Source organism: Drosophila albomicans, chromosome 2R (genome assembly GCF_009650485.2).
Source record: "Drosophila albomicans strain 15112-1751.03 chromosome 2R, ASM965048v2, whole genome shotgun sequence".
In the NCBI taxonomy this organism is placed as follows: Eukaryota; Metazoa; Arthropoda; class Insecta; order Diptera; family Drosophilidae; genus Drosophila; species Drosophila albomicans.
Genome location: NC_047631.2, coordinates 34,252,685 through 34,277,841, shown reverse-complemented (window position 1 = coordinate 34,277,841; position 25,157 = coordinate 34,252,685). Strand labels below are relative to the sequence as shown.

The window sequence follows — 25,157 nt, the reverse complement described above, 5'->3', positions numbered from 1 at the left end:
CGTTTGCTTTTCTGATAGGGGCAGAAAGTCGAGAAAGCATTCTCTCACACCTTCGTGTTGCAGATTGCAATTGGCTACCTCTAGGCATTGGTGCGATCTTTGGCACGTTCCACTGGCCCAGCTGCCAACTGAGATGCGACTGAGATTAGCGCTCTCGCAGAGAACTATTCAATTGAGAAATGCAAACCGGCCCCATCCCGTCCCGTTTCCTTCCCTTCCCCTTTTGAGACGCCACAGTTTGCGGCAATTAGATCTATAGACCTGTTGAAAAGACTTCTTCGCACCGCCAAAAAAATTTCGCACGTCTTTCGTCTTTTTTTGTTGGTTGTGTTTTGTTTAAACTGAAATGTTTAAGCGCAGAGGTGTAAAGCGTGCCAAAGGCAGTTTATGTTATTTCTGTTTGATTGCTAGCAACAAAAAAAAAGAAAAAAACCAAAGGAAAAGAAACAGACACACAGAAATCGAGACCGCAATACATAACAAAAAATAAAGAAAAAAAGGTGAAAAAGATGAAATACTCGTGGACGCAGTTGAGTATCCCCTCGGGGCAACTATTTATATGCCTTTAATTTGTTAATTTACGAGTGGATGAGTGTTGGGTTTGAATCTTTGGGTATTCGGCTATTCAGTATTTGACTATTTGGCAGAAATGAAAATTATTATGCTCGTGCATTTAGCGCAACACAATGATCAATGTTGTTTTTATTGTTTTATTGCTGGTGTTGCGATGCGTTGCGTTTGCTGGCGTGAAATAAATTTTAATTTCAATTAAAATGCAGATAAAAATATTCACGAGATTCGTTGCCAAACGAACTTTTAGCCAATTTGGCTAAATAATGGACGCATTTTACATAATTTTACGCCAGCTCTCTGAACTTTGCGACGTTTGCGGCTGTCAACTATGAGCGTGTCAAAGCATTTGTTATGCGGCCAAAGTGTCGCATCAAACGTGTTTTTATTGTGGTTTGATTGGCCGATAAGTCGCCCCGATAACTGGACCCAGGGCGGGGCAGCTAAGGGCGTGGCAGCCAAGCAGCCAAAGTGCTCGGATTTCCGTTGTTCAGCAGTCGAACAGTCATGCGAAATGAATGCACACAAACCTTCAACCTGATGGCAATCTGTTTGAATATTGATTGTCATTGACCTTTTCGTGTGTGTTCGCTTTTCGGCTATTCGCCCTATTGAAAATAGATCAAATAGATCAAATGTGTCACAAGATTTACGATCGCACGCTTGATAAACTTCGCTAAACGCAGATAAAGACGGAGCTTGCAATCAATCAGTAACTTAATATCGTGATATCAGTTATTCATTAGAATACCTGAATGACACAATTCAAGTTGTTTGTTGTTCGGTTCGCTTCGACATGCAAACATGCATTATTTATGTTCGATCCTTGTGTTAAATAATTGTTGCCTACTTTTCGGCGAGTTTATTGCTTCAAGTTCAAGGCCCAGACTGAACTGAACTCTCAGAACTTGAACTGTTTCGATTTTACTTGGGAAATTTAGCTTATATCAATATGCTTGGCACAAATATTTATCATGCGAGCAGCATTAATCAAAGCGATAGCTGTATGTGCAAACTGTCAGGGTTATCAGTGGGTCTTGCTTCTATATATACTTCGAGCTGCTTTCTCAGAAGTTGCATTGTTGTTGTTTGCGTTCGCTTAAGAAATTCTATTGAATATCTCTGGTGCTGGTGTGAGGCTTATCATAAATTTCATCCAATGTTTAAATGGCCGCATGCGATTTGCAATGCAAATTCCTCTGCCTGCTTGTGGCTTTTGCTCTTGCTCTGGCTTTAGCTTTGACTTTGGCTCTTTATGTATTTAATTAAAGCGCCATTCTGATGATCAGTGTTTATCTTTCGGTTGTTAGTTATGCATGCGTTTGGGGAGCTGCTTATTAACTTGTTTCCAACCAGCCTTATAAATATGCAAATGCGGACACGCCGTGTGCCGTGTCTTCTGCCTGCTTTTATCAGCATCAAGTGATGCTTGCACCATTTTTTCGATTTCGATTTCGGCTGTTTCACATTTCCACTTAATACTAATTCCAATAATTTATTATTAAGTCAAAGTGGTTCCTGGCCTCTGACTAATTGACCAGCGCATCGATGAAGCGGCAGCGCACAAAAATATCCAAAATACTTAAGAGCAACAACAGAACCCTCAAGAAACATCCCAAGCAATGGGAAAACCTGTTTACACCTGCCAGCTGAGAAGCTGAGCAGCTGAGCAGCGCTGGAAATGAGCAGCAAACAAGCGATTTGTGTGTCAGTCGATTACTTTATATTGCCGAGTGCTATAATTTATGCCAATGGCTACATTTTGGCCGACACTCTGTCTGCGCGGCAGCGAGCCAACGACGCCGCTCAGTCTGTCCCCTCGAGCAGCGTGAAGGCCGCCGTTAACGACGGCGACGGAGACAGAGATGACGATGCTGCGGTCCAGCTTCACATTAGGCTTATAGTCGATACTCTCGAATCGATATTTGTGCTGTAAACCGCACAATTTGTGGCCAGCTAATTGACTGAGCTCTCTCGAGGTGTTGGTGCTAAGTGAACGCGACGCGTCTGCGTCGAAACGAATCGAGTCGAGGCGAGTTGAGTTGAGTTGAGTCGCAGGCAAAGCCAAGTGTGCGAACGATGTGAACAACGCGGCGTATGCGCAATATGCGGCTAATTACACAGCTTGTTGCGTTTAATTTGTATTTAATGACTTAATTGCAAAGCCGGCAAAAGTTGGCTGGCGCCCAGTTGTCCGAAGCCACGTCTCGAACTGAATTCGAATTGGGAATTGGGAATTAAAGGCGGCCACGTGTCGTATACGCAATGCCGACAATTGTTTATAATTTGCTGCACCGCATGCGCGCAAAGACTACAAATTAACAAATCGCTAATTATCGGCTACATTTTGGCACTCGCATTCACACATTAATGGCAAGATTAATCAAAGCGTTGGCACTGGTGTTGAGTTACATGATTAATAATGTAAAAGACCTTAAATGGCAACGTACACACATACACACACACACACACTCACAAAATACGAGTATGCGTCAATATGCAGCTCGCATCTCGCGCGCAATGCAATTTAATGTTCCAATTATATTTTGGCGAATTTTTGGTTGAGTTTTTGGTTTTTGGTTTGATTTTCGATGCGAAAATTGTTCATACGGTTCGATTGCCGCTGTTTACAGTTGCCACATGTGAGTGATAAATAAATAAATTTGTTGAATTTATGAGCGTGCACTTGTTGCAATAATGCACACAGGACGCGTGATCGGCCAAATCGAAAATAATACTGAACCCCTGGAATCGTATTTAATTCGCTGAAATACGAAATACAAAATAGATCGTTGGCCTAACAAACATTTTCAAACAACATTATTAATTGGAACTTGCGAATGCCGAAAGTATGTATAAATATTTGCATTTAGGCGTTTCCTGGGAAATGTTTTGTCGGTTTACAGCCACCAACAACAGCAACAACAACAGCAGCAACAGCCACAGACAAACGAATGGCAGAGGAAAGCCGTGGGAAGAACTTTTGCGAATGGCAAAACGAAAACAAAAACGCAACTAAACATCCAGAACAAAAACAAAAATATCACAAAACAAAAACATGTCCATAAAACAGCTTCATGGATTTCCCTGGAAAAACTCTGCGCCACGAGCCAAATGCAGAGAAAGATCTGTTGTCGCTGAGGCTGTTTTCGGTTTGGGGTTAATCCCCGCATAGCATTGAGTTGCCTTTATTTGGATGTAGACAACACAACAACAATATGAGGATGAAGAGATGCATTTGGCATTGTGTATCTAAATTGAAATCAGCATTGACCTGAAGTGCATTGATAACTCAACAATTATAGTATGCAGCAAGCGCATTCAATTCACAATTCAAATTTACAATTTACAATTGAAAGCCATCAGCAGGCAGGCAGCAGCAGCAGCAAATCAATTAACCTTGAGAAAAATGCGTTTGGCAAAAACTTAATTGAAAAAAATAAAAAGCCATCAAAACGCATTCAACAACAACTACAAAATTGACTCTAATGCCATTTGACTTAACGAGCAAATCGAATAGCTTGCTGACTGGACGAGAGCTGGACCGAGTCTGCGATTGCGATTGCGTCTGCCATGTGCTGTCCATATCATCATCAGGCTCATCATCATCATAGACATCATGCCAGTTGTTTATACGCAGCGTCGCAGTTTCTGCCTCTGTCTCTGCCTCTGTCTCCATCTCTTTCTCTGCCCCCAAGTCGATGGCACGCACATGGCGCGGCCGGAGGTAGACCCCCAAAAGTAATTTCGCCGAGTTAATTATTGCGTGTTTAACCTTGAAATTAACGAGTATATTTCGATCGTTTTAAAACTATAAAATAATCAACTTTGTTTAGCTTTCGTTTCATAAAATTTGCACAAAATAAACTGAATAGAAATATTGAGCAAAAAAGGCAGATAAAAACAAACAAAATATAAAATATTATCAGGTTTGCTTTTCGCTTTGATATTCCTCATAAAATTCTATGCTTAAGCATCAGCCTTAAAATTGTATTTGTCATTGCTTTAAAATTGCACTAAACATCAATTGCATAATCCATGTTAATCTCTCGATTCGAATCAAGTGCAATAAAATGAGTGTTTGTGAATGGACTGTGTGACTCATTCGCGAATCAGATCCTCTCAAAGCCATAATGCTCTTGCACTTATCTGCCAAAGTGTCGTAAACATTTTTAATACTCGCAATAAACTGCAACATGGAGATTCCATCCAACGGAAACAGAGTGAGAAAGAGAAACATAGAGGGAGAGAGAGAGGCTGAATGTTTGTGTATTTATTCAGGTTTTATTTAATACTTTAGTTAATAGTCCCCTTTTGATTTATTTGGCACACTTTGCTGTACACAAATGGCATGGAATAACACACGCAGAGCATTGCGAATTTCAATTTATGGTCACACACGGCGTATGCGTAATGTGAACTATTATTACCTATCTGCACCGTTTTAGTAATTACCTGCAATTCTGATGCAATTTGCCGTTGCCTTAAAAAGATGTCGATTACAAGTCTGTTTACGTTTCGTTTATTGCTGGCTATCAATCTAATCGATATTCGCATTTTCACACAATCTCTCAGATGAGATACGCACACATGTTATATAAATATTCATTGTAGTCGTAATACAGCGTATTCGGCATTCCACACGGCCGCACATTCTCACGTTCACGTTCGCGTTCGCATTCGGTTTATTTACATATTTTATGTAGTATCTGCAGTTGCTTGCCCACGTCGGGGGAAAAAAGCATAAATTACAAATATTTATTTGCTTTTGGACGCTTACAAAGTGTGCGTGTTTATTTGGACAGTGCAAGTCGATGCCAAAGGCATTGGCCTGGCCCGAACTGGACTGGACTGGACTATAGAGTGGACAGAATTGAAACACCTGGCACAATGCCGCGCCTTTCGATGTAGACTTGCCCCTTTTTTGAGACTGATTAACTAATTAAAAATCAGGCAGAAATCAGCTTCCTTTTGCAACTTGACGCGTTTAAGACATTGTAAATTATTGGCCAGTTCAAAGAGACGACTTCTCGGAACGCTCTGGGTGGTGAGCAGTAAACAGATGGCTGATCGAGAGACTGCAAGTAGCCGTTGAAGATCGAAATCGCAGTCGAGATCGTGTGTGCGATCGTGTTTATACTAGATGCATGAATGTGTTAATAAGCATTTAGCTTAATTGCCCTTCGTGGTGAGATTTTTGTGGCTAACTCAGACCCAGACGTTGCCTGGCAACATTGCGCCAAAAAGTAAAAGGAATGCTCAAGCACATTTCGCATTTCGCTTTGGGATTATTGTTTATTTTGGATGTGGCTCACTCAGGTTGCACATTAAAAAATAAGAGCACTATTAACTAAACTAATCACAGAGCCGGAGTGTAAACAAAGCAATATTCCACAGGAATGCCAACAATTTCAATAAACAAAATTTCAACTAATATATACCTTATTATTTATGTTAACGGTTCGGTTTGGCACAACGAAACATTCAAACACGCTGCGAATGCGAAATCACTTTGAATGTTTTAACCGCTTTAACGAAAAAGAGACTCGCACTCTCGATCCTTGTCGCGATGGTAATGACACAAGTGTATTCAAATATGTTCAATATATAATTGAAATTTAAATTTCGAGTATTACGTGCTACCACAGGAAATACCACATCATGAAGCACGTATGCTGCTTGCCACCCACAATGACACACACCCCGCAATACCCAAAAGCGGATGTCGCATTGCAAATAACAAATTCCAAAGAATGCCTTTGTGTATGCTTTCTTTTTTTAAATTTGAAGTTTTTACTCAACTCCTTTCCTCGGCTAATTGACTAACTGATTGACTGTCTGACTGAATGTCTGGCAATAAAAACCTAAAAGCAAACTTGATAGGAGCTGCGATGAGTCGACTCCTTAATTGAGCATAACATGCAGACAAATATTTTCGACTTGAGTCGACTACTCAATCATTTACAGTTTTCTGACAGCAATTTCGAGTTGTATAAGGAAGTGTCTGAACGTGCATAAACTTGAATAAGAATCGTGCAATTCATTGATACTCAGTTTTATACCCACTCCCCATAGGGTAGAAGGGTATTATAATATATACGGGTATATCAAAGTTGGGCACACTCAACTGTAGTTTTGTTACTTGTTTCAAATGGGTGTTTTATTTAATTTCCTGAATATTGAAAACTAATGCTGCCATTTTATACAATTTCATTTAAGATTCCTTCAACTAATCATAATTTGTTTATTCATTCTAGTTGAATAGACATGAAAATGCTTTAACTCGTATCTTGTCGTCGAGCAATCTCAACGATTTCTGTTATATTGTTTTATTTTTTGTTGTTGTTTGCGCTGCAGCTGTTGAATGCGATGTATTTTGTTCACAACAAATGTTGTTGCCATTGTCAGTGCACATTTTTAATTGCTTCTTGATAATGCGCTTGAGTTATGGACTTGCAACGCCTCTGACATTTCAATTTAGCTATTGACTGTCAACGGCATGTAAACAGACTGTTGCATTTTATTGTTATTGTTATTGTTATTGTTGTGTTGTTGTTGCCATCTTTGGGCTGCTGACAATGAGTGTGGGGCAACCCTCGAAGTCATCAAATTGCAGCCTGACATCCACTCAATTGAATGTTTGCATTTTGATTGATTGCATTCCCATGTCCAAAGGCGTTCGCCCCATTCTTCATTCTTCATTCTGGGCCACGTGATGTTTATTATGTCAGGTTCGAAGTGTCGCAGAGAAATGCAAAAAATTGTGCTATTTGTTCGCATAGGTTTAATTGATAGTATAAATAAATCAGATGAGTGATATTTCTGTAGCAATTAAATAAAAATAGTCTGAAATATATTTGTGATTTTTGAAGACCGCACAGCAAGTAAGCGAGCGGCGTCCTCACAGGTATTCTACGTATTCACCTTCTGCGGGATTGACTCATAGACAACGCATACAATATATATTCGACTCATCGGAATCCACATACATATATATTTAACCATCTGGGCCCCTTTGAATATTGTTGTACTATATATTGGAATCGGACCGCAACACGCGAAATATTACTAAGTAGTTGCAAATGAAAATTGGATAATTAAGAAGTGAACGAGTTGAAATTGTATAAGCAAAAGCGATGCTAGTACATATCCAGGTGAGCATTATTAATTTTATGTGCTCAGTGTGAGTGAAGGCGGCGGCCAAAGTTCGATGAGAAAGCAAAGAATAAGTGGAATGCCAATTTGGTACCGAGAAAATAAACAAATCGCAGAGATGAGCATAGGCTCTGGGAGGATTGCTCTTGGATGTTACTGTTGCTGGGTCTGGTATTTTATTTGAATTTGATGGGCGCATGTTTTGTGTCTGCGCGCTGTTCAAAAGTTTCCTATGCAAATGACCACGCGAACTGAAGCTGAAGATGGCCAATTAATCGAGTATCGATATCAAAGCCAACGCGATCCATTGATTACTTAACAACATCATTATTATACGAGGAGAAAGACAAAGATAAATGTGCTCAGCAGCTGCAGCTGTCAGCCCTGTCACTTGGTATTAAAAGCCTTCCCATTACTCCCCCCGAATCTGAATCTCTGACTTTGCGGTTTTAGGAAGGCGCCACATCAATCATCGCATTAAATGCAGACAGATGAAGAACTAAAGAGCGATAAAGTAAGTATAAGTTTCTTGCTATCAGAATTAAGAGGAAACCTTCTAAATGGGATCGATTACCAACCAACATAACTGTGGGAATTGTTCTGAAAGTATGCGGGCAACTCTCGCTGTTAATTCCCATCGGTCACTTCTTCGGAAACACCTATACGTATACACGATATTGCAGAAGCTTTGTATTAAATTCGGTTCCGGCGAAGCCAGCCACTCAATACACACATATGGAGTTCGCTTGAAATTTCGAAAAAGTCAGCTGCACTTATTGTTATTAGGTATAGAAATATGTGATCTTTGCCTCCATCACTCATTAGCCGCAAGCCGCATCTCTCCCCTCGACTGTGGCATAAAGTGCATGATAAATAAATACATATAACATATAGAATGCCTCAGGTCTGGCGTTTGTATGCGGAAAAGCTTTGCAGTGAAACCTTCACATGGTTTCATTTATTCTAATAATTGTCTTTTATTTTTTATGTGCAGCATTAATTTGCGAGCACACAACACTTTGGTCTGGGTCTGGGTCTGGTCTGGGTGAGTTTTTTTCTGCCAGTCTGTCAATTAACCTCAGCGCTTTGCGTTGATAATATAAGTTATGGCTTTTTAATCGCTAAAAATTTGCATGCCCACTGTTTGAGTGAGTGTGCGTGTGTATGTATGTGAGTGTGCACAGCATTGCACTCGAACTTGTGCTCGTATTTCAGTCTTTCTGTCTGCTCCGTTTGCTGTCATTAGCCAGGCCTCTTTTGAAGCAAAGAGCAGAGGGGCCTGAGGCTGTTGAATCTGAATCTGTATCTGTCCCTGGCTCGCAACTCGCCTCGAAGCGAATCGAAGTGCAAGTTGAAGTTGAAGCTACATAAGTCGATGCCTTTTTTGAATTTCATTCAGAAAGAACGCAACTTCGACTCCGACTCTGACTCCGACTTGACTTGACTTGACTTGGGCATAAATAATTCATTAGTCGCTTACATTTTGTATCTGTCAGATACATATTCGTATCTGTCAAGCTTTTGATGCACGTCACTGACCCGAGAGTTGCAGTTGGCGTTATACAATTTGCGAATTTGATTTGTTTTTCCCCTCCCTCTTTGTCTTTTCTTTGTCTCTTTCTTTTTGGGGTGTCTTCCTTCAATAATATCCAACGGGATACATGAATCAGACTTATTCAATTGTACATTCGAGTCGTCAAAACGTACTCATATGTACTCGGTACTCGTTACTCGACTTTTATGTCGTGTGTTTGTGTTTGTATCAATATTTTTTCTTTTTGTTTTTGGCGGGTCAGTGCACTTTCGGCAACGCGACAATTATTTTACTGCTCGAAATTGGGATTGAAAATACATACAAACTGTGGCGTGTGTGTAGATATGTTTGTACTACAAATGTATCAGGCGAGTGCGCGTGTGAGTGTGAGGCGAGTATCAGGCGTATAATTAGACAAAGCGGGCAATTAAAGCGCGCTCTAATCACATTAACCACGGCTCATTTAGGTCGCCATGCGATACGCTTAGGTTGGAGATCGAGTTCGTGATCGTTGTTGGTCTCAAAGCCCGGGATTCCTATACATAACATAACTATGCTATTTGCATAGTAGGCACCATCTATTCAGCTCTCGTTTGTTGTGCTGCCATTGTCGATCTGGATCTGTTGTTGTTGCTCTGCTATGCTATGCTGTGTTGTGTTGTGGGTACCGTTGCCACCCAGCTTGGCCAGCATCATTAATCTTAATGATACGAAAGTTGCGACTGATTAATTTGTTCGATAATTAAAATTGATTGGCCTCTGGCAAGCCGGAGAAAACAGTACGCACACTGGACTTCGTCTGACAGTCTGACAGTCTGGCATTCGGGCAGCAGGCGGCGACGATATTCACAGCCTCTCGCATAATAAATGATCTTCGCAAAAACCAAAACAAAAAATAAAGTGAGCCAAAAGAAACAATAAAACGGAAGCAACAAACGCTCTGGGAAGGAAGTGAGCCATAATAAAAGTCATGGAATACCTTGTTGATTTTTATACCCTAACCGATCAAATAATAAGGAAAGAACTTGATTGAAATATAAATAAATAAATACGCAAGAGTTTTGAAGAGATTAAGAGAGATTACCAAGAACTTACTAAAGACTCTTGGCTGACGTCTCAGCTAATATGCCCGATCTGAACATGAGTCGTTAAAGTAAAACGGGTAATGAGAATGTTATATATGAGCTCGAGCGTATGTAGGGAAATGTTTAACGCGACTTTTGAGTGCGAATTTCAGCGTGTTCTGCTGTCACGCAATTTCCGGCACGTTTTTGCATCTGCGAGTGAAATAAAAACAAAAAACAAAGCAATTGTAGATCATGTAACTTGTGACATGTCTATTAACTACTTCCATTGTTATGGCTTACAGTTAACGCCTACTCGCACTTATCATCCGCATTGTTGCAACTAACATGGAAGAACACTGAGAAGTTTTAGTCAGGATTCACATTCTTATTCGTAGAACACTCGAATCGGAATCGTGTGGGGTTATTTATTTATGCTTGACAGATTTGTCAGAATTAACAACGTAATTTTTCAGTGTTTCAGCGTTTTATTTGAAATTTATTTATTTTGGCCGGCACTCTCTAAGTCCAAAAAGCTGAAAAATTATGTCACAGCAGCGTCAAAAATTGTGCATATTATATGTGCGAATATATTCATCGTTCTATGTGTACATACATACTATATGTGCTACTCTTAAGTTGGTATGTCGGATGTCGGTATGTCTAGTCACAGCCAATAAATCTTACAAGAGAATATGCCCCGACCCCAGTCGGCTCGACTCACATTTCCACCAGACTATAACACTCAACTCGAGCACTCAACAAGTCGGCCACATGTGCCACATAGTTATACTGTTTCTATTTGTTTTTGTTATTGTTTTTATTTTTATTATTTTGCATATTTATATTGTTCATATATTTATTTTCATTTTTACATTTTTGATATGCTCGTTTGTTGCTGTTGTGTTTTTACTTTAATTATTGCCAATTTATAATTTTTTTGTTTATGTCTAGCATATATCACAGTTTTTATTGCAATTTGTTGGACTTTTTCGCTGATGATGCTTTCGCTTGGCTTGGTTTGCTGTTGCTGTTGCTTTGCCTTTTGGTGGATTAATTAAAGCATTTTTATTGTTTCCTCGTTGTTGCTACTTTTTGATTATATAATACATTTTATGGGGCTGCACCCGCCAAAAGTTCTCCGCTCGTTCCCCATTTGATCATGATCTTTTTCAAATTTCAAACAAATATATCAAAATTCTGACACGCTTCTATCTGCTCCCAAAACATAAGCACAAACAATGGGCATAAGGTAAAGTAAATAAAAATTAAAAGAATTGCCAAAAATTAAAAAAAGACGGCCATGTGCTATTTTTGTATTGATGCCTCTTGGATTCGCCTGCCGCGTTTTTTATTTTTTGCAATTTTCTTTCTTTTTTTTTTTGTTCGATACCTTTGGAAATTTTATTTTTGCTATAAATCTAACCTCAAAGCCTTCTCACTCATCATTTGTCTAATTTTTGTAGAACAAATTCTTTTTTTTTTTTTGTATTTTCTTTTCGTTTTTTGTTTATTTTCCCGACATTTCTTCTGCTTTTTATTTAGTTTTGCGGCCGCTTTTTGCATGTCTGAATACACATACATACTCGTATATTAACTAATTATTTTCTCTACATATATTTTTTTTCGATTATTTCTTATACTTTTTAACTGCACGCTCACACCCACTAGAAGGAAAAGCAATCGTGGGTGTTTCTATTTTTAGTAAAGGGCGTGTTTAGTTTATTTTCAGTTTTATAGTTTTTGATTTTCCTCCTTTTTTTCTTCGATGAAATGCGTTAAAGTTTTGCATAAACAATGATTCAGTTTCGATTCAATTGGCAGTTCTGTAAGACATTCAATTCACATCGCAATCAACGAAAATAGAATGTGATCCGAGTCAAGATCTTCCCAATCCTCCAGATATGTATGTTAATACTAAACTAGTTTCACAAAATCCTCTTCATATTCACCTTTTAGTCCACAGCTCGAAATAATACGTGAGAAGCTTTGCTTTGTGGTTCACTTTGATTCGTTGTTCACTTTACTTTGTGGTTCACTATTGTGTTATTTTACCGGTCGTTTTTTTGGAGATATATTTTCGAGTTTAGCTCGTTCGTAACATGATATAAAACTTACGACATTTTCGACGAGTGAACATGAAAATGTTTGGATTCTTTTGCCGCGCAGACTTAGCATTCGCAAAATCCGAAAGCAGACTGAATCTGAATTGAGTGTGCAAAACTTTTGCTCCGACTATCTTTAATATATACGCAAGATGCCATCGTATAAACACACATCACCGGTTCTCATCATCATACCGAGAAACATGGCTGGGAATAGGAAAATAGTTCTCTATATTTCTCATTGGCTTTTTTTTTGTTTTTGGTACAGTGGGGGTTTACATAAATATTTTGGCTTGCTCTTGCTGCGTTTGCATCCCACACTTTATCCTTGCACATGCAGGGGAAATTAATCATATTTATAGTGTTTATTTAATAACTTTCTGTGTTTAATAATTTCCAATCTTTCCTTGTAAATTTCACAAATTTCTTGGATTTGAACTTGCGAAGAATTTCATATTCATTCGCCGATTTGTGCGCATCTCTATAAGATGATTTCTTTTTTCTCGCTCTCTTTGGTCGATCGTTAAGGCTGAGCATAAATTTAGAATTTTCCTGTGTCTGTGTGTGGGTGTGCGCGTGTGTGTAAGTATGCTAATAATACCCTTTAGATAATCGCAAGGGGTATTTCCTTTTCATATTTATATTGTCTAAAAAAAATTCTCAAAAAATGCTTTCATATGATAATATAATAATTTTGGGGATTTTCGATGGTAAAAGAACCAATATTAAGTGTTTAATGTTTATGAAGTCTATATGCCAGGGTATTCCCTTATTCATCTGCTTCACTTTCGCATTCAATCTTTTCGTAACGATCTGGCAACTTTGCATATTGCCCAAAAGACATTAGAAATTTTAATTGACCAGCGAAATACTTAAATGAAATGTCAATATCTAGCGCCAGCTGCAAGTTGCTCGCCAAATCTATAATTGTGCTTGTTTTCTATATACTTTATAATATATTACAGACATCTGCAAGAATTACAACAAATAAAATAAGATAAATTCAAAATAAAATCCTCTCTACATGGCGCCAAGGGCGCTGCGATCTTGACCATAGACGAGACACTTGGCTCGATGCCTCCCTCCGACTTCCCCGAAATTTGTTGTTCGTTCCGTGACATAATCCGAGTCGAGTGCATACTGATCGCATACTTGGGGATCTGTCCCTGAGCCTGGAGCTGAGTGTGTCTGTGTCTGTGGCGTGTGTCTGAAGTCTCGAGAGTGTCTGAGTTGACTGGGAGGGTGTGGCGGCGTTTTGGCTCATTAGACGTTGCGCATCAGCGAATGCCTTCTATGAATTTATGATCCTATAAAGTCGGAACGCCTGGTCGACGGGGCGGACATCTTTGTCGCATTTCCCAAATATTATTTTACTGTTGTTGTTGTTGCTTTGTTATTTCGGTCTCTCTATCGTTCTGCCTGCCAATTCGTTTGTGGTTGTTGTTATTTGGCGTTAATTGCCAAATGGCTGTGACAAGTCTCGTGCCGCGCCCACGAATTCTCGTTCCACACTCTCTCCCCGCGCCTATACCCTTCGGTCCCTCTTGACTATTGCCGTGCCGGCATTGAGATAAAAGACAGAATAACTACTAAAAGTCCGCTCGTGATTGCGATTGTGATGCCGATTGTGGCGATTGTCGATGTCGATGATGAGGGTGCGTTGATCTTGGCACTCATTTAACTCAACGAGATGTGAGTTCATCTTGATCTTCTAGGAAGTCTTTATATGCAATTTATTATGCAAACGGTTTCTCTCTTTCCATATTTCTCAGCGATCATTTCATCTTTAATTAAATCGAATTTATGTGATTTTCCAAGAGCGTGTGACACTCATGTGGCTTACAAATTTATGGGGAATTCCACTTGTCAAACTTGTTTTATGCACTTCCAAGAGATTTGATGAGAGATAGAGAGAAGTTTTGCCTATCAGATTACGCAATATCAAAAAAAAAATTCCAAATGAGAATATCTCTAATTTGCTCGCTAATAGAATGAGAAGGGAAAGAATAGGAATTATTCAATAATGAAGTGCTAAACGGGCTGCCTCCAAATAATGAGCGATCCAATTAAGATAGCTGCAAAAACAAGAACTGTTTGGTTTTTTTATGATTATGATTTCCTAATTACAAGCATCATAAAATCATAATTAAACAATAAAAAAGAAGCTGACTTTTATGGCAAACCACTTAAGAGTGCGAGTACAAAAAAAAAACAAGCCAGCAATTCTATTTGAGTTGATGCTGATGTTGCTTTTGCTGCTGCGCACTTGGGAGCATAAATTTTATAACACATTTTACAAGACATTAAAATTTAGCAGCAAACAAATTTTATTGCGCACCAATTGAGGTCAGCATAAAAAGCAAAGAAACTAAATGAAAAGCGAGCCCCGATTTCCTTTTATGCCAGCCCAAAATTAAGTGAGAGAACGACTTGAAGATACTTGGAAGTAAATCGCGAATTTCGGATGAACCGGCTGAGGTTTTGCTGTAGACAACTATACCTTATAATTTCTGGAGTTTCGAGCATAATTATATATGGACTCGAATGCAATTTAATTACCTGAAGGAGCACCCCGATGGCATAGTTTGGCTTTTTGGCCTCATTCTCAACGGGCCTTGAGCTAGTGGCTAACATCTTGAGCACTGATCACTGATCACTGATCACTTAACCACTTTAATTGGCACTGAACACAAGTTGATCAGTTTGTACTGTTTTCTCTCTCTTTGTGTGTGTTTCCTCGTTTTGCCTTTTGGCTATTTGCACTGCATTTTCACTGCGATGATTGCGACCCGATATATCACTTTGGTACTCGATAACTACGCGTTTGCATTTACGTTTGCGCAGACTCAACGCCCACATGCAATTTACACGCTTAGCCACAACAAACACGACTGCAACATGCAGCATGCACGCCAGCAATCAGCAACAGCAACTGCAAGAGCAACAGCAATGCAATAGGAAGTGTCGTTGTGGCTGTTCGCATGAACTCTCGTCCAAGTTCACTAAACTGTTTGCTGCTTTGCTCTGATCTGGTCAGGCCAAAAAGACTGGAATTGCCTTTGAGACGTCGAGACTTGGGCAATTTGTAAGGCGTTTAAGCTGCGCTTTTGTAATTTGCGTTTGCGTTTTGGGCCAAGCCTCGGCTTCGGATTTTATGTCCTTTATTTATCTTGTCTTCGCGTGGGTGTGTTTGTTTATCCTTGTGTGTGTGTGTGTGTGTGTTTGTTGGGTGTTGTTTGTTGTTTGTATTGTCGCGCACATGCGTCGTCCGCATGCTTGGCTCTACATGTTGCGCACAACTGAGAGATCTCGGAGATCTGTTGGCTTTTACTGCTGGATGCGAACGCAGAATGACGCCGACGCCAGCAGCCGACGCTGAGAAACTCGCTGTTGCTGTTGCTGTTGCTTCACGACACGACAATACAGAACGGAACAAGTTACAAGCAACAACAGCAACATCAGCAGCAGCAGCAACAATAAATAAGACAAGGCAAAAGGGCGCAGTTGCTGCGAATGCTGCAGTCTGCTTCGGCGTCTCAGTCTGCGTTGGCGTTGACGTTGCTTTTGCTTTTGCTCTCCGCTGTCTGTTGTCTGCGGTCTGCTGACTGCTGCTTAAGGCAAATAAATTGCTGCCCAACTCAAAGACGAAGAAGACGCCTTGTCGCGCCTGTTTTGGCACCCATGAGCAGAATGTAACTGTCGAAATTTTCCTAATGAAATATGATTAAAGCTTAATGAAAAATGAGCTGTAGCAACAACTGTCCATGATATGATTGGATCTTTGATTAGATTGGGCAACTCGCCACAACTCGTAAACAAAGCAACCAAAGGCAATGACTGCTCTTCAGCTCTTCAACAACGGAATACACAGAAAAAAAAAAACAGTTCATAATCTAGCTCGAATACCCTGCAAAAGAATCGTACTACACGTGTGCCAAAGATCATCGGGTTTTATTTATATTAATCGCATGCAAAATTCGATACGACGGAATGACATTCATGACATTCTTAAGTTGATTTCTTTACGGTATATTAATGAATTTCTGATGCCTATCAAAGAAGCTATTTAGTGGCGTATGCATGAGTGTATAAAGCATAAAGCCCTTCTTATAAACAGCGCACATATTGGACACTTATTAACGCTTCATTAAATTCTTGTAGCGCCCACCAACAAAATTAAAGCGACAGCTGAGAAATGTAAGAAGAAGCCGAAGATCGAAAAAACAGCAGCAATAGGGGGAGGTGGAAGAAACAAAGATTCTGCCAGACTTGTATGTAAAACTGGTTTTGGTCCGTTGTTTTCTTTTGACTTTTGGGGCACCAACCAACCAACCAGAAGATAAGACTCCACCGTTGTTCTCTGGGAGCACATGCTGGCCGGCAATCACACGAGATAAAATCTAAGTTAATTGAGCTACTCCGGTGCCCTACGCTGGAGGGGAGCCGGAACTGTTTAAGGTAATTGATTAAATTGAAAGAATAAGAATTAGATAAATAGATCAGCAATTGCCAAATTAAGTTAAGTAGAGAAAGGATCCGATAAGCCGATAATGTGCCAATTACAAGCTCATTTAAATTCCTTGCAATCCCCAATTAACCTAAGTGAGATCCGATTTATCGATACGAGTATTTGTGATAAGCCGAACAGTGTAGGGTATCTTGAAACTTACATTCAATCATCGCGGTTGCTGAAGAAAACCACACAAAAACACTGATCTCTTATGATTGAGGCCCAAAAGAAATCAACAACATTACGACGACGACGTCGACGACTATAAAGCATAAAAATTAATACATTTTTCGAATTATTTTATTACGCGCCAACAACAAGAAGCAGATCCAACAAGTGAGAAAGCTACAGGCGAGTGTGCTCGACTGCGAGATACTTGCAACTTACTTTGAATAAAGTCAAAGCAGTTCGGTAATATTCTTAAAATATACCATATATAAAATATACCATATATCACAAAATACTACAAATATACCAAAGGCTATATTTGGTATGTTGATATAGTACTACATTTAAAATATACCATTGAATACAATAAAATACCAGATTGTCATACCTTCTAAATTTTTTATCTGATTGCAACCATTCAGACTGACGCTGATCAAGAATATATATTTTATGGGTTCGGAGATGTCTTCTCCTATCTGTTACATTCATTTCCTGCCGGCACAAACTTATAATACCCTGCTATTCTATAGGTAGCGGGTATAAAAACAATGCCGCAGTACAGAAAGCGAAAATTAAGCGAAATGAAATGAATCGAAACGTAACGAAGGGAAAACAAAACAAAGTTCAGGGCTATAGCACATATAAAGCCGAGTAGGGGACTTGAGACACTCTGCTCTGGTCCCTCGGCCTGGTCAATCCATCAAAAGAGATTATATTCATTAACTAGGCAGCGAAGCAGCAACGCAACAAGCCTGTTACTGGGCCTTGAGCTCAGACTCAGTCTCAGACTGGGACTGGGATAAGAATCAACTGGTGGTGACTGCTGGAATTTCTTAAATTTTTTTGACAGTTCTCATCAAAATGTGTTGAAATTGTTATTATTGTTATTGCGCTGTTGTTCTTATTGTTATTACGAGCAAATTTACAAAAATCATCTAGCAGATCGCAATGAGCAATGAGCAATAAGTATTGAGTATTGAGCGTTGAGCATCATCGCATCATGGCATTTTAGTGCCACCATGACGTACCACAATTTCAATTTCAAATGCCCAAGATCTGCGAACTCCATTAAAAAACCGTTTCACCATTCTCGTAATTGTTGCTCTAGTTGTTGTCTTCAGTCTTCAGTATTTAGACTATACAAGAGTTGTTTCACGATCGTTTTTCAACATGTGTCTGAATCGTCGTCGCCGTCGTCGTCGTGAATGTCTCGTATCGTCTTGACATCAGATATATAAATATGATTGGGGGACGGACAGACGGTCAGACGGCGAGCGTCTCTTAACCTTGTAATGAAATATATCTTTCTAAATGTTCACTAAGTATATACATTCAGATATCTTAACGGGCACAGATTCCTGCAGCTGTCGGATGTTCTCACAGCCAGCAAAAATTACGAGTAATTTGTGTACAGTTTGACATGTTTACATGCTCTCGAAAATGAGGCGAAAGGCTAATAGCCATTTATAGCACTTTCGCTGCGAGTTCCTCGATCGGACAACAGCTGCTTTCTATCAGGGATTGCGTAAAAAGCGAATCTGATCCGATGACCTGCCTGGCTGGGCCTATTTGTAAATACACTCCACCAGCTTCCGGGGCCACTCAGGGGCCAATATTTTTGAAGATAATGCTACTGATGAATTACATGCTCAGATCCCCTTCTTGAAGTCGACACCAACAGCCAATCGGCGATAAGAAAGGCAGCCAAATTATAAAACAATTAGTTGTCTAAGGCCAAGCCAAAGCAAACAAGTGAATTGCTGAATGTTTAACACCAATAAGGAGCGAGTATCGTGAACTTGAAGCATCAACTCGACTCGACTGGTTAAACGAACTGAAACTGCTTTCAATACCCGCAATATCATCTCATCTGAGATCCGAGATCTCGCAGATTCGTCTCCAAATAAGTCTCTCGATTCGCAAGTGGGCTAACCAGTGCATTCAAGCCATTGTCTTTGGTGCTTTTGTTGGATAATTTAAGGCAGCAAATATGGCATTTATACGCATACATTAAAAATGCTTAATACTCATATTTACGCGACTCTTTTTGAATTTAATTATTCAACGCCATTTGGGGCTTGGATGTACACTCATTCGAGTACTCGAAAGCTCTTGCTTTTAGCTCATAACACACTCGTAATCGTATGTCTGTTTTTTTTCAGCACACCTCTCAATGGCGATGATGGTCTTTCCTTAGTGGGCAGCTCTAAGTTGCAACACACATGAGTTGTAGATGGAGTGTATTTAGTTAACTGCTCTCAGCCACCTGCAGCATTCGAAACTAATCAAACAAAGGTGCCAGCCGTACCTTCAACTATGGTTATTGCAATAAATTCAGGGAGGGGTCTTTATAGGCAATCCAAACTTAACTTGACAACCTTCTCAGACTTGGCAACGAATGTGGAAATAAGTATCAATATGTTAGTCAGTATTTATGACATTAGACACAGTTGTTCTACGCTGATAAACTGTCAACTACCCTGCATTAAATTCTTCTTTTCACTCTCCATATAAGAATCCATCTAGATCATGTTTCATTTTATTTTTTAAGCAAAAACTCGTATTCCAAAACACAAAGTCACTTCCTGCATTTGAATATTTGCCAAATTCGAAAAATTGTGGCCATAAAATGAATAGACTATTACTTAAGAAGGAGACATTCTGGGGTCGGAGATGTCTCTTTTAAAATTAATAAAAGATGGTCATAAAATTAATAAAATTGAATATAAAAAGTCCAGATTAGAAATGCAAACAATGCTAATTCATATGAATACACTCATTAGCATGCTACGGTATTTTGAATACGACGATCTAGTTGTTTATTGCTGATTCGAGGTTCGGTTCGGCTTATAAATCGATCAATTTTGTTTTAACTTGATATGCGAAAATCGCAAAACAAGTCGCGAGGTAGTTGAGAAATCAATCGCTTTTACTACAACGACAACGACAACGACAAAGTATGAGGTATGAGTAGCCATAACTGTGTTTTACTACCAATCTGCAGACGATGGCAATTGTTGTTTCGATTGATATTTGCATTGTTTGCTGTTTTTAGTTGCGTTCATTAACCGCTGGTGTTTCTGACCCCCAAAGCCCATACCTAAAGCCAAGTCCAAGTCTCAGTTTACCACGTTCTGGTTTGGTTCTAATTTATTGTATTTTTGTATTTTTACTTGTTGTCGTATGCACAATAATGCCATCAATCTAGCTGCTCGTTCGATTGGATTCATTTCGTTTTAATTCGATTCGAATCGATTCGATTTTTATGTATGTTTGGTTGGGCAATTGCCAAATTGTCATGTTTGCCAGGTGGCATGACAAATCCAATGAGAGTTCACCTGTGGGTGGATACTACTAGATATCTGGGGGCATTGTCACTCATGCCCCCGCTCAGGTCGAAACAAGTTTGTTCGCCAAATCTGTGACTCTTTTTTTTCTCTCCCTCTCTGTCTCTCTGTCTGTTGTTTTGTTGCTGTGAAGTGTGTCTGATTCTTTTTGCCATATGATATGACCCAATTTCCTTGACACATGCCTGGCAGGTTTAAAAACCCAAAAACTGTTACGGTTAACAATCAATTCTGCTGGCGAGTGTTGCCAGCACTTATTACCTAGTTGTATTTCTTGTTTCTTTTTTTTTTTTGCTCCCCCCCTCTTGTGGCTTGTTTCTTTCTTGCAGATTTCATTAGTCAATAATTAAGTTTACCTGTCTGTTTTGTCAGTGAACCCATAAACACGAACTGCGCCCCGGGGGCAGCCAAACCCGACCGAGCCAAAGCCAACGCCAAAAATCAAAAATGAAAATCAAAGGCGAAGCCACTGCCACCAAAGCTAAAGCCCAAGTGTTGGAAGCTTCATTCAGAACCTCGGAGCGTCAAAGTTCCCACGGTTGAAATTCTTTACGCATGCTTTGACTGTGGGGCATGCAACTCGGAGGCGCAACCTTAGACTTTCGCCTTCTATTCTATTCACTGCTGTCAATGCAAACTGGCCGCAAGTCGAATTAATATATTTCATTATATTTATGTGGAACAGATGCGTCGATCGATATACTGCAGCCCATAGCACATCGCAATCGAGGCATAATCGTATAATCATAATAAACACATCCACGCAACGTCAACAGCAGCTAAATTATGTAGAGGTGGGGAAATTGAAATGTTGTTGGCATGAGACAACAATTATTAAATGTTTTATTAACCTTTTTTAGAGGTTATTAAAATTTGATAAGAAAACGCATAAAAAACACAGACTTTAGCCGAAAATATAAAAACATCGGAAACGTCGTTTACGCTCCACCTCTAAAAGTAAGCCTAAGTAGCACGTGCGTAAGTTTTGGGCTGCTGTTGCTATTGTTGTTGCTGTTGCTTTTTGGTAATGACCCAAATTTCATAGCCTAATGGTCGTTTAATTATACGACAGACAGCGACAGCAACAGCAACAGCAGCAGCAACCGAAACATAAATACAAACTAATTGTACAATAACAAGGCATTCCCGTCAATATGGGTATGGGTGTTTATATCGATCAGCGATATAACAAAAGGCTAAACAATGGATTTTTAAACAAATATAGTGTGTTCATAATTACATATTAAATGCTTCACAATATATCGCTGTTCCCGTACACCACCCGAGCTCCATCTATCGGCCAGCGGCGGAAATGCGGCACACGCACTCGCTCAGCTGTTGACGTAGGCCTAGCATCTGTTAGTCCAGTCTGCTGTCAAGAACAACAGCATTGTGTAGCCGCCAGCCATAAGCACAAAGTAATTATGACAACAAGAAATACTCATTCTACTTGAAATGAAAAATTGCTATTGTAAGAGAGTATTATATTATTTAAAATCTTTTAATATCGATAGTCATTGTTCAATAGTAAATTTTATCAATAGTCATCACTCGATAGTAACATTTATTTTAAATCTTTATTTCGCAATATTTAATTTAATGATATCATTCAATATCGATAATCATTGTTTCATAATATATACATAGCATTCGATATTCTTCATTCGATAGTAATATTTGAAAAAACTATCGAATATTTTTGGAAACTTGCAGCACTCGCCATCAGCTGGCTGTGGAGAAGTTAACAATTTATCTATAATTTGTAAGAGAGTATTTATTTTAGGTTTATATTATTCAAAATATTTTAATATCGATAGTCATTGTGCAATTGTATGTTTTATCGATAGTCATCACTCGAGAGTAACATTTATTTTAAATCTTTATTTGATATCATTCAATATCGATACTCATTGTTTCATAATATATAGTATCCGATATTCTTCATTCGATAGTAATATTTGAAAAACTATCGAATATTTTTGGAAATTTGCAGCACTCGCCATCAGCTGTCTGTGGAGAAGTTAACAAATTTATCATCATGTTCTACGCATTTTACATTCGTAGACACAAACACAGTTGTTGCTGTCGGCAACAGTTGCTGCTGGGGTTGTTGTTGGTTGCTGTCGCTGTCGCTGTTACTGTTGGTGTTAACGCAGTTGTTGTTGTTGGCGCTGGAGCACAGTAATTTGTGTATATTGTTGAGTAATTGACACGCCTGCTTTACCTAAGCAAAATTGCCAATTGTTTGGAGTGCTAAAAATTAATAAGTGTGTTTAGGTTTCTCAAAGTCTTTTCTTTAGGCCTTTTGATTCATTTCGTTGCGCTCTTCATGCTGTCTATTTCTTTTTCTTTTCTTCGTTTTTGGTATGTTTTATGTTTTGTTGCTATTGCTCTGTACTTGAAGGCAATGACTGTGTTCAGCATGTGGCATACAAATTGCTACTATTCGTTGTTGTTGTTGCTTTTCTTTTCTTTTAAAGAGCCCTTGCCCACAAGCGTTCATTGCAATCAGCAGCTACATTATAAATATGTACGATACATAAGATCTCTTATATAGTATTCGAGTATAATATTTGCTTATGAATTTGGTCCGCTGCCATACATTTTAATGTATAATCGAACTCAAATTTATTGCAGGCAAACTATTTGGCAGAAAGGAAATCCAAATTTAGAATAAAATACAAAAATAATCGGAATATTTTAAATGAAATGGGCTCATGTTATTACCTGCCAAAATAGAATTTCGAGTATTGCTTTATAAAAGCATTTTCAATAAAATTTCAAATTTGGCTTCGATACTATTCGGAATTGATAATTAATTTTGAAAAATTGTAGTTGTGGATAAATGATAAATGATCGTCTGTAGACGATGAGTTTTATGCATACGAGTATAAAAATAAATGTATATCGAATGTACTTTTTCTTGAATTTCTTAACGTGGCCGCCATGCACTTGTCCAAACAAAAAATAGAATAAGCATCGCATACAAACATGCACAATTCTTGAAAATAAAACATATGTACACATCAACCGATCTATATATACAGATATCTAAATATATAACGATCCATATGTTTATGCAAAATTGCTCTTTTCCGATCGAAAGTGTTGCATGTTTTAGTCCGAGGCGAGGCAGTCACATTTAAAGCTGCCAAATTAATTAGATTATAATAAATAAGCTTATTGTTTAGATTGTCGATGAATTATAAATAGCGCACAAAGCAGCTGAGTTAGTGGCAGACGTGCCTCAACTCATATATGTCAATATAGCATATAGCATTGCACTGATAAGAGAGATAGATTGGCGCCGAATTGATGTTCACGGATCGAGGATGCTATCGCCAAGTTCTATGTCATGTTGCTAGCGCACATTTTTGATAGACAGAGCAGCGAACTGTGCTGATCACTAAACGATTTCATCTCGATCGTCATCGTTAGATTCATGTACAACTTGACGTATACATAACAGACAGCAGAGTAGCCCACATGAGTGTAAAACTGTGTGTGCGTGTAGCTAAACATTTGAGTAAACATCGTCACATTTGTGCCACAAATTAACATCTATCAGTGACCGAGTCTTCTGTGTACATTTCGAGTATCTGCAAGTATCTATCACCTATCAGCAGTCAGCAGCTTTTAAGGGCCACGTTTAAACACTGTGAGAGTGTGTACTAAGTGTGTGTGTGGTCCTAGGTCAGATAGCGACTAAGAGGCGTTTAGTAGCCGGCAGCAGCAGCGAAAACAAACACGGAAATATTTGTCCAAGCAATAAGAGAATACAGACAGAGGCTGTTCGTTCAGTCAACGAAATGCAAATAGATAATAAATAAAACTGGTCGATTTAATTATGACAATAAATCGAATTTATATGCAAATTATAGTTTGTTAGGTTTGACCAGAAGCCCCAGAAGCGAAATTTATACAGATAGCAAACAACAAATAATCAATAACATATAACATCTAAGATTTAACAAATAACAAATAGATGAAAGGGTGTGGGACTCACATATAATGCGATTACTAAACGTATACAGATGAAGAGCATCGATTGCCGCACATATGGAAGATTATCATGTTTCATCGGTCGATGGAGGCTTCCGAGAAGTATCTCTCCGCATCCAGGAATTGCAGCAGGGTGCAATCAAAACGACATTCTTCCCATCAGCCGATTCATAAATCATTCCTCCCAAATTTATAACAAAATAAATACGCCCTGCTTGAGTCTCTGTCGAAGCGACCTCACATAGATCGCAGCATAAAACCGCAACATTTTGTCTAATTCTGGGGAATCGAAACAAAGGCATTCCGACAGATCCGGGGCTGCCCAATGGGCTCCTTGAAATATTAATAAAAAAAAAAAAACGAGAACACACAAATGTCGAAGTCGAAGTCGACGTCGAAGACCCTGCCATTAAAGAATCTTTTTTGTTTCGAATTGAAAGATGTTTCAAGTTTATGAGACTGCTGCACCCATTCTCGAGTTCAATGATAAAGCGATGATGCCTCAAGCTTTGCTTTTAAATAGACCTGAGGGGGAGTCTGAGGGAGGAAAGTCCAAGCCACAGCCAAAGCCACTTTGACTTCTGAATTCATGCAGAGAAGAGTTTAGCATATGAATAAAAGCGGCGGGTCCCCAATTTATATGCAAAGCACTAAGCGTAAGTCGATAATACCAAAGCTATATAAGATTTGTGGTGTGTGTAT

The 25,157-nt window shown here is 39.0% G+C and overlaps 2 protein-coding genes across 7 annotated transcripts in view; one reads left to right on the top strand and one right to left on the bottom strand.

Moving 5' to 3' along the window:
- Positions 1–25,157, top strand: part of LOC117573756 (B9 domain-containing protein 1) — a 43,661-nt gene that overhangs the window by 3,787 nt on the left and 14,717 nt on the right. The window lies entirely within an intron of this gene.
- The window catches only part of LOC117573751 (A disintegrin and metalloproteinase with thrombospondin motifs 9), a 41,005-nt gene that overhangs the window by 9,380 nt on the left and 6,468 nt on the right, over positions 1–25,157 (bottom strand). Inside the window, exon 1 of one of the 5 annotated variants that reach the window (XM_034257131.2) lies at positions 14,988–15,077. The exons of 1 other annotated variant lie outside the window; for it this stretch is intronic. In XM_034257131.2, the coding sequence (XP_034113022.1) occupies positions 14,988–15,062 (75 nt within the window). In that variant the 5' untranslated portion in view covers positions 15,063–15,077. Of the gene's footprint in view, positions 1–6,011; positions 6,058–12,275; positions 12,517–14,987; positions 15,078–25,157 lie in introns of those variants that run through there. 3 more of the 5 variants (XM_034257132.2, XM_034257133.2, XM_034257135.2) reach the window with 3 other exon arrangements.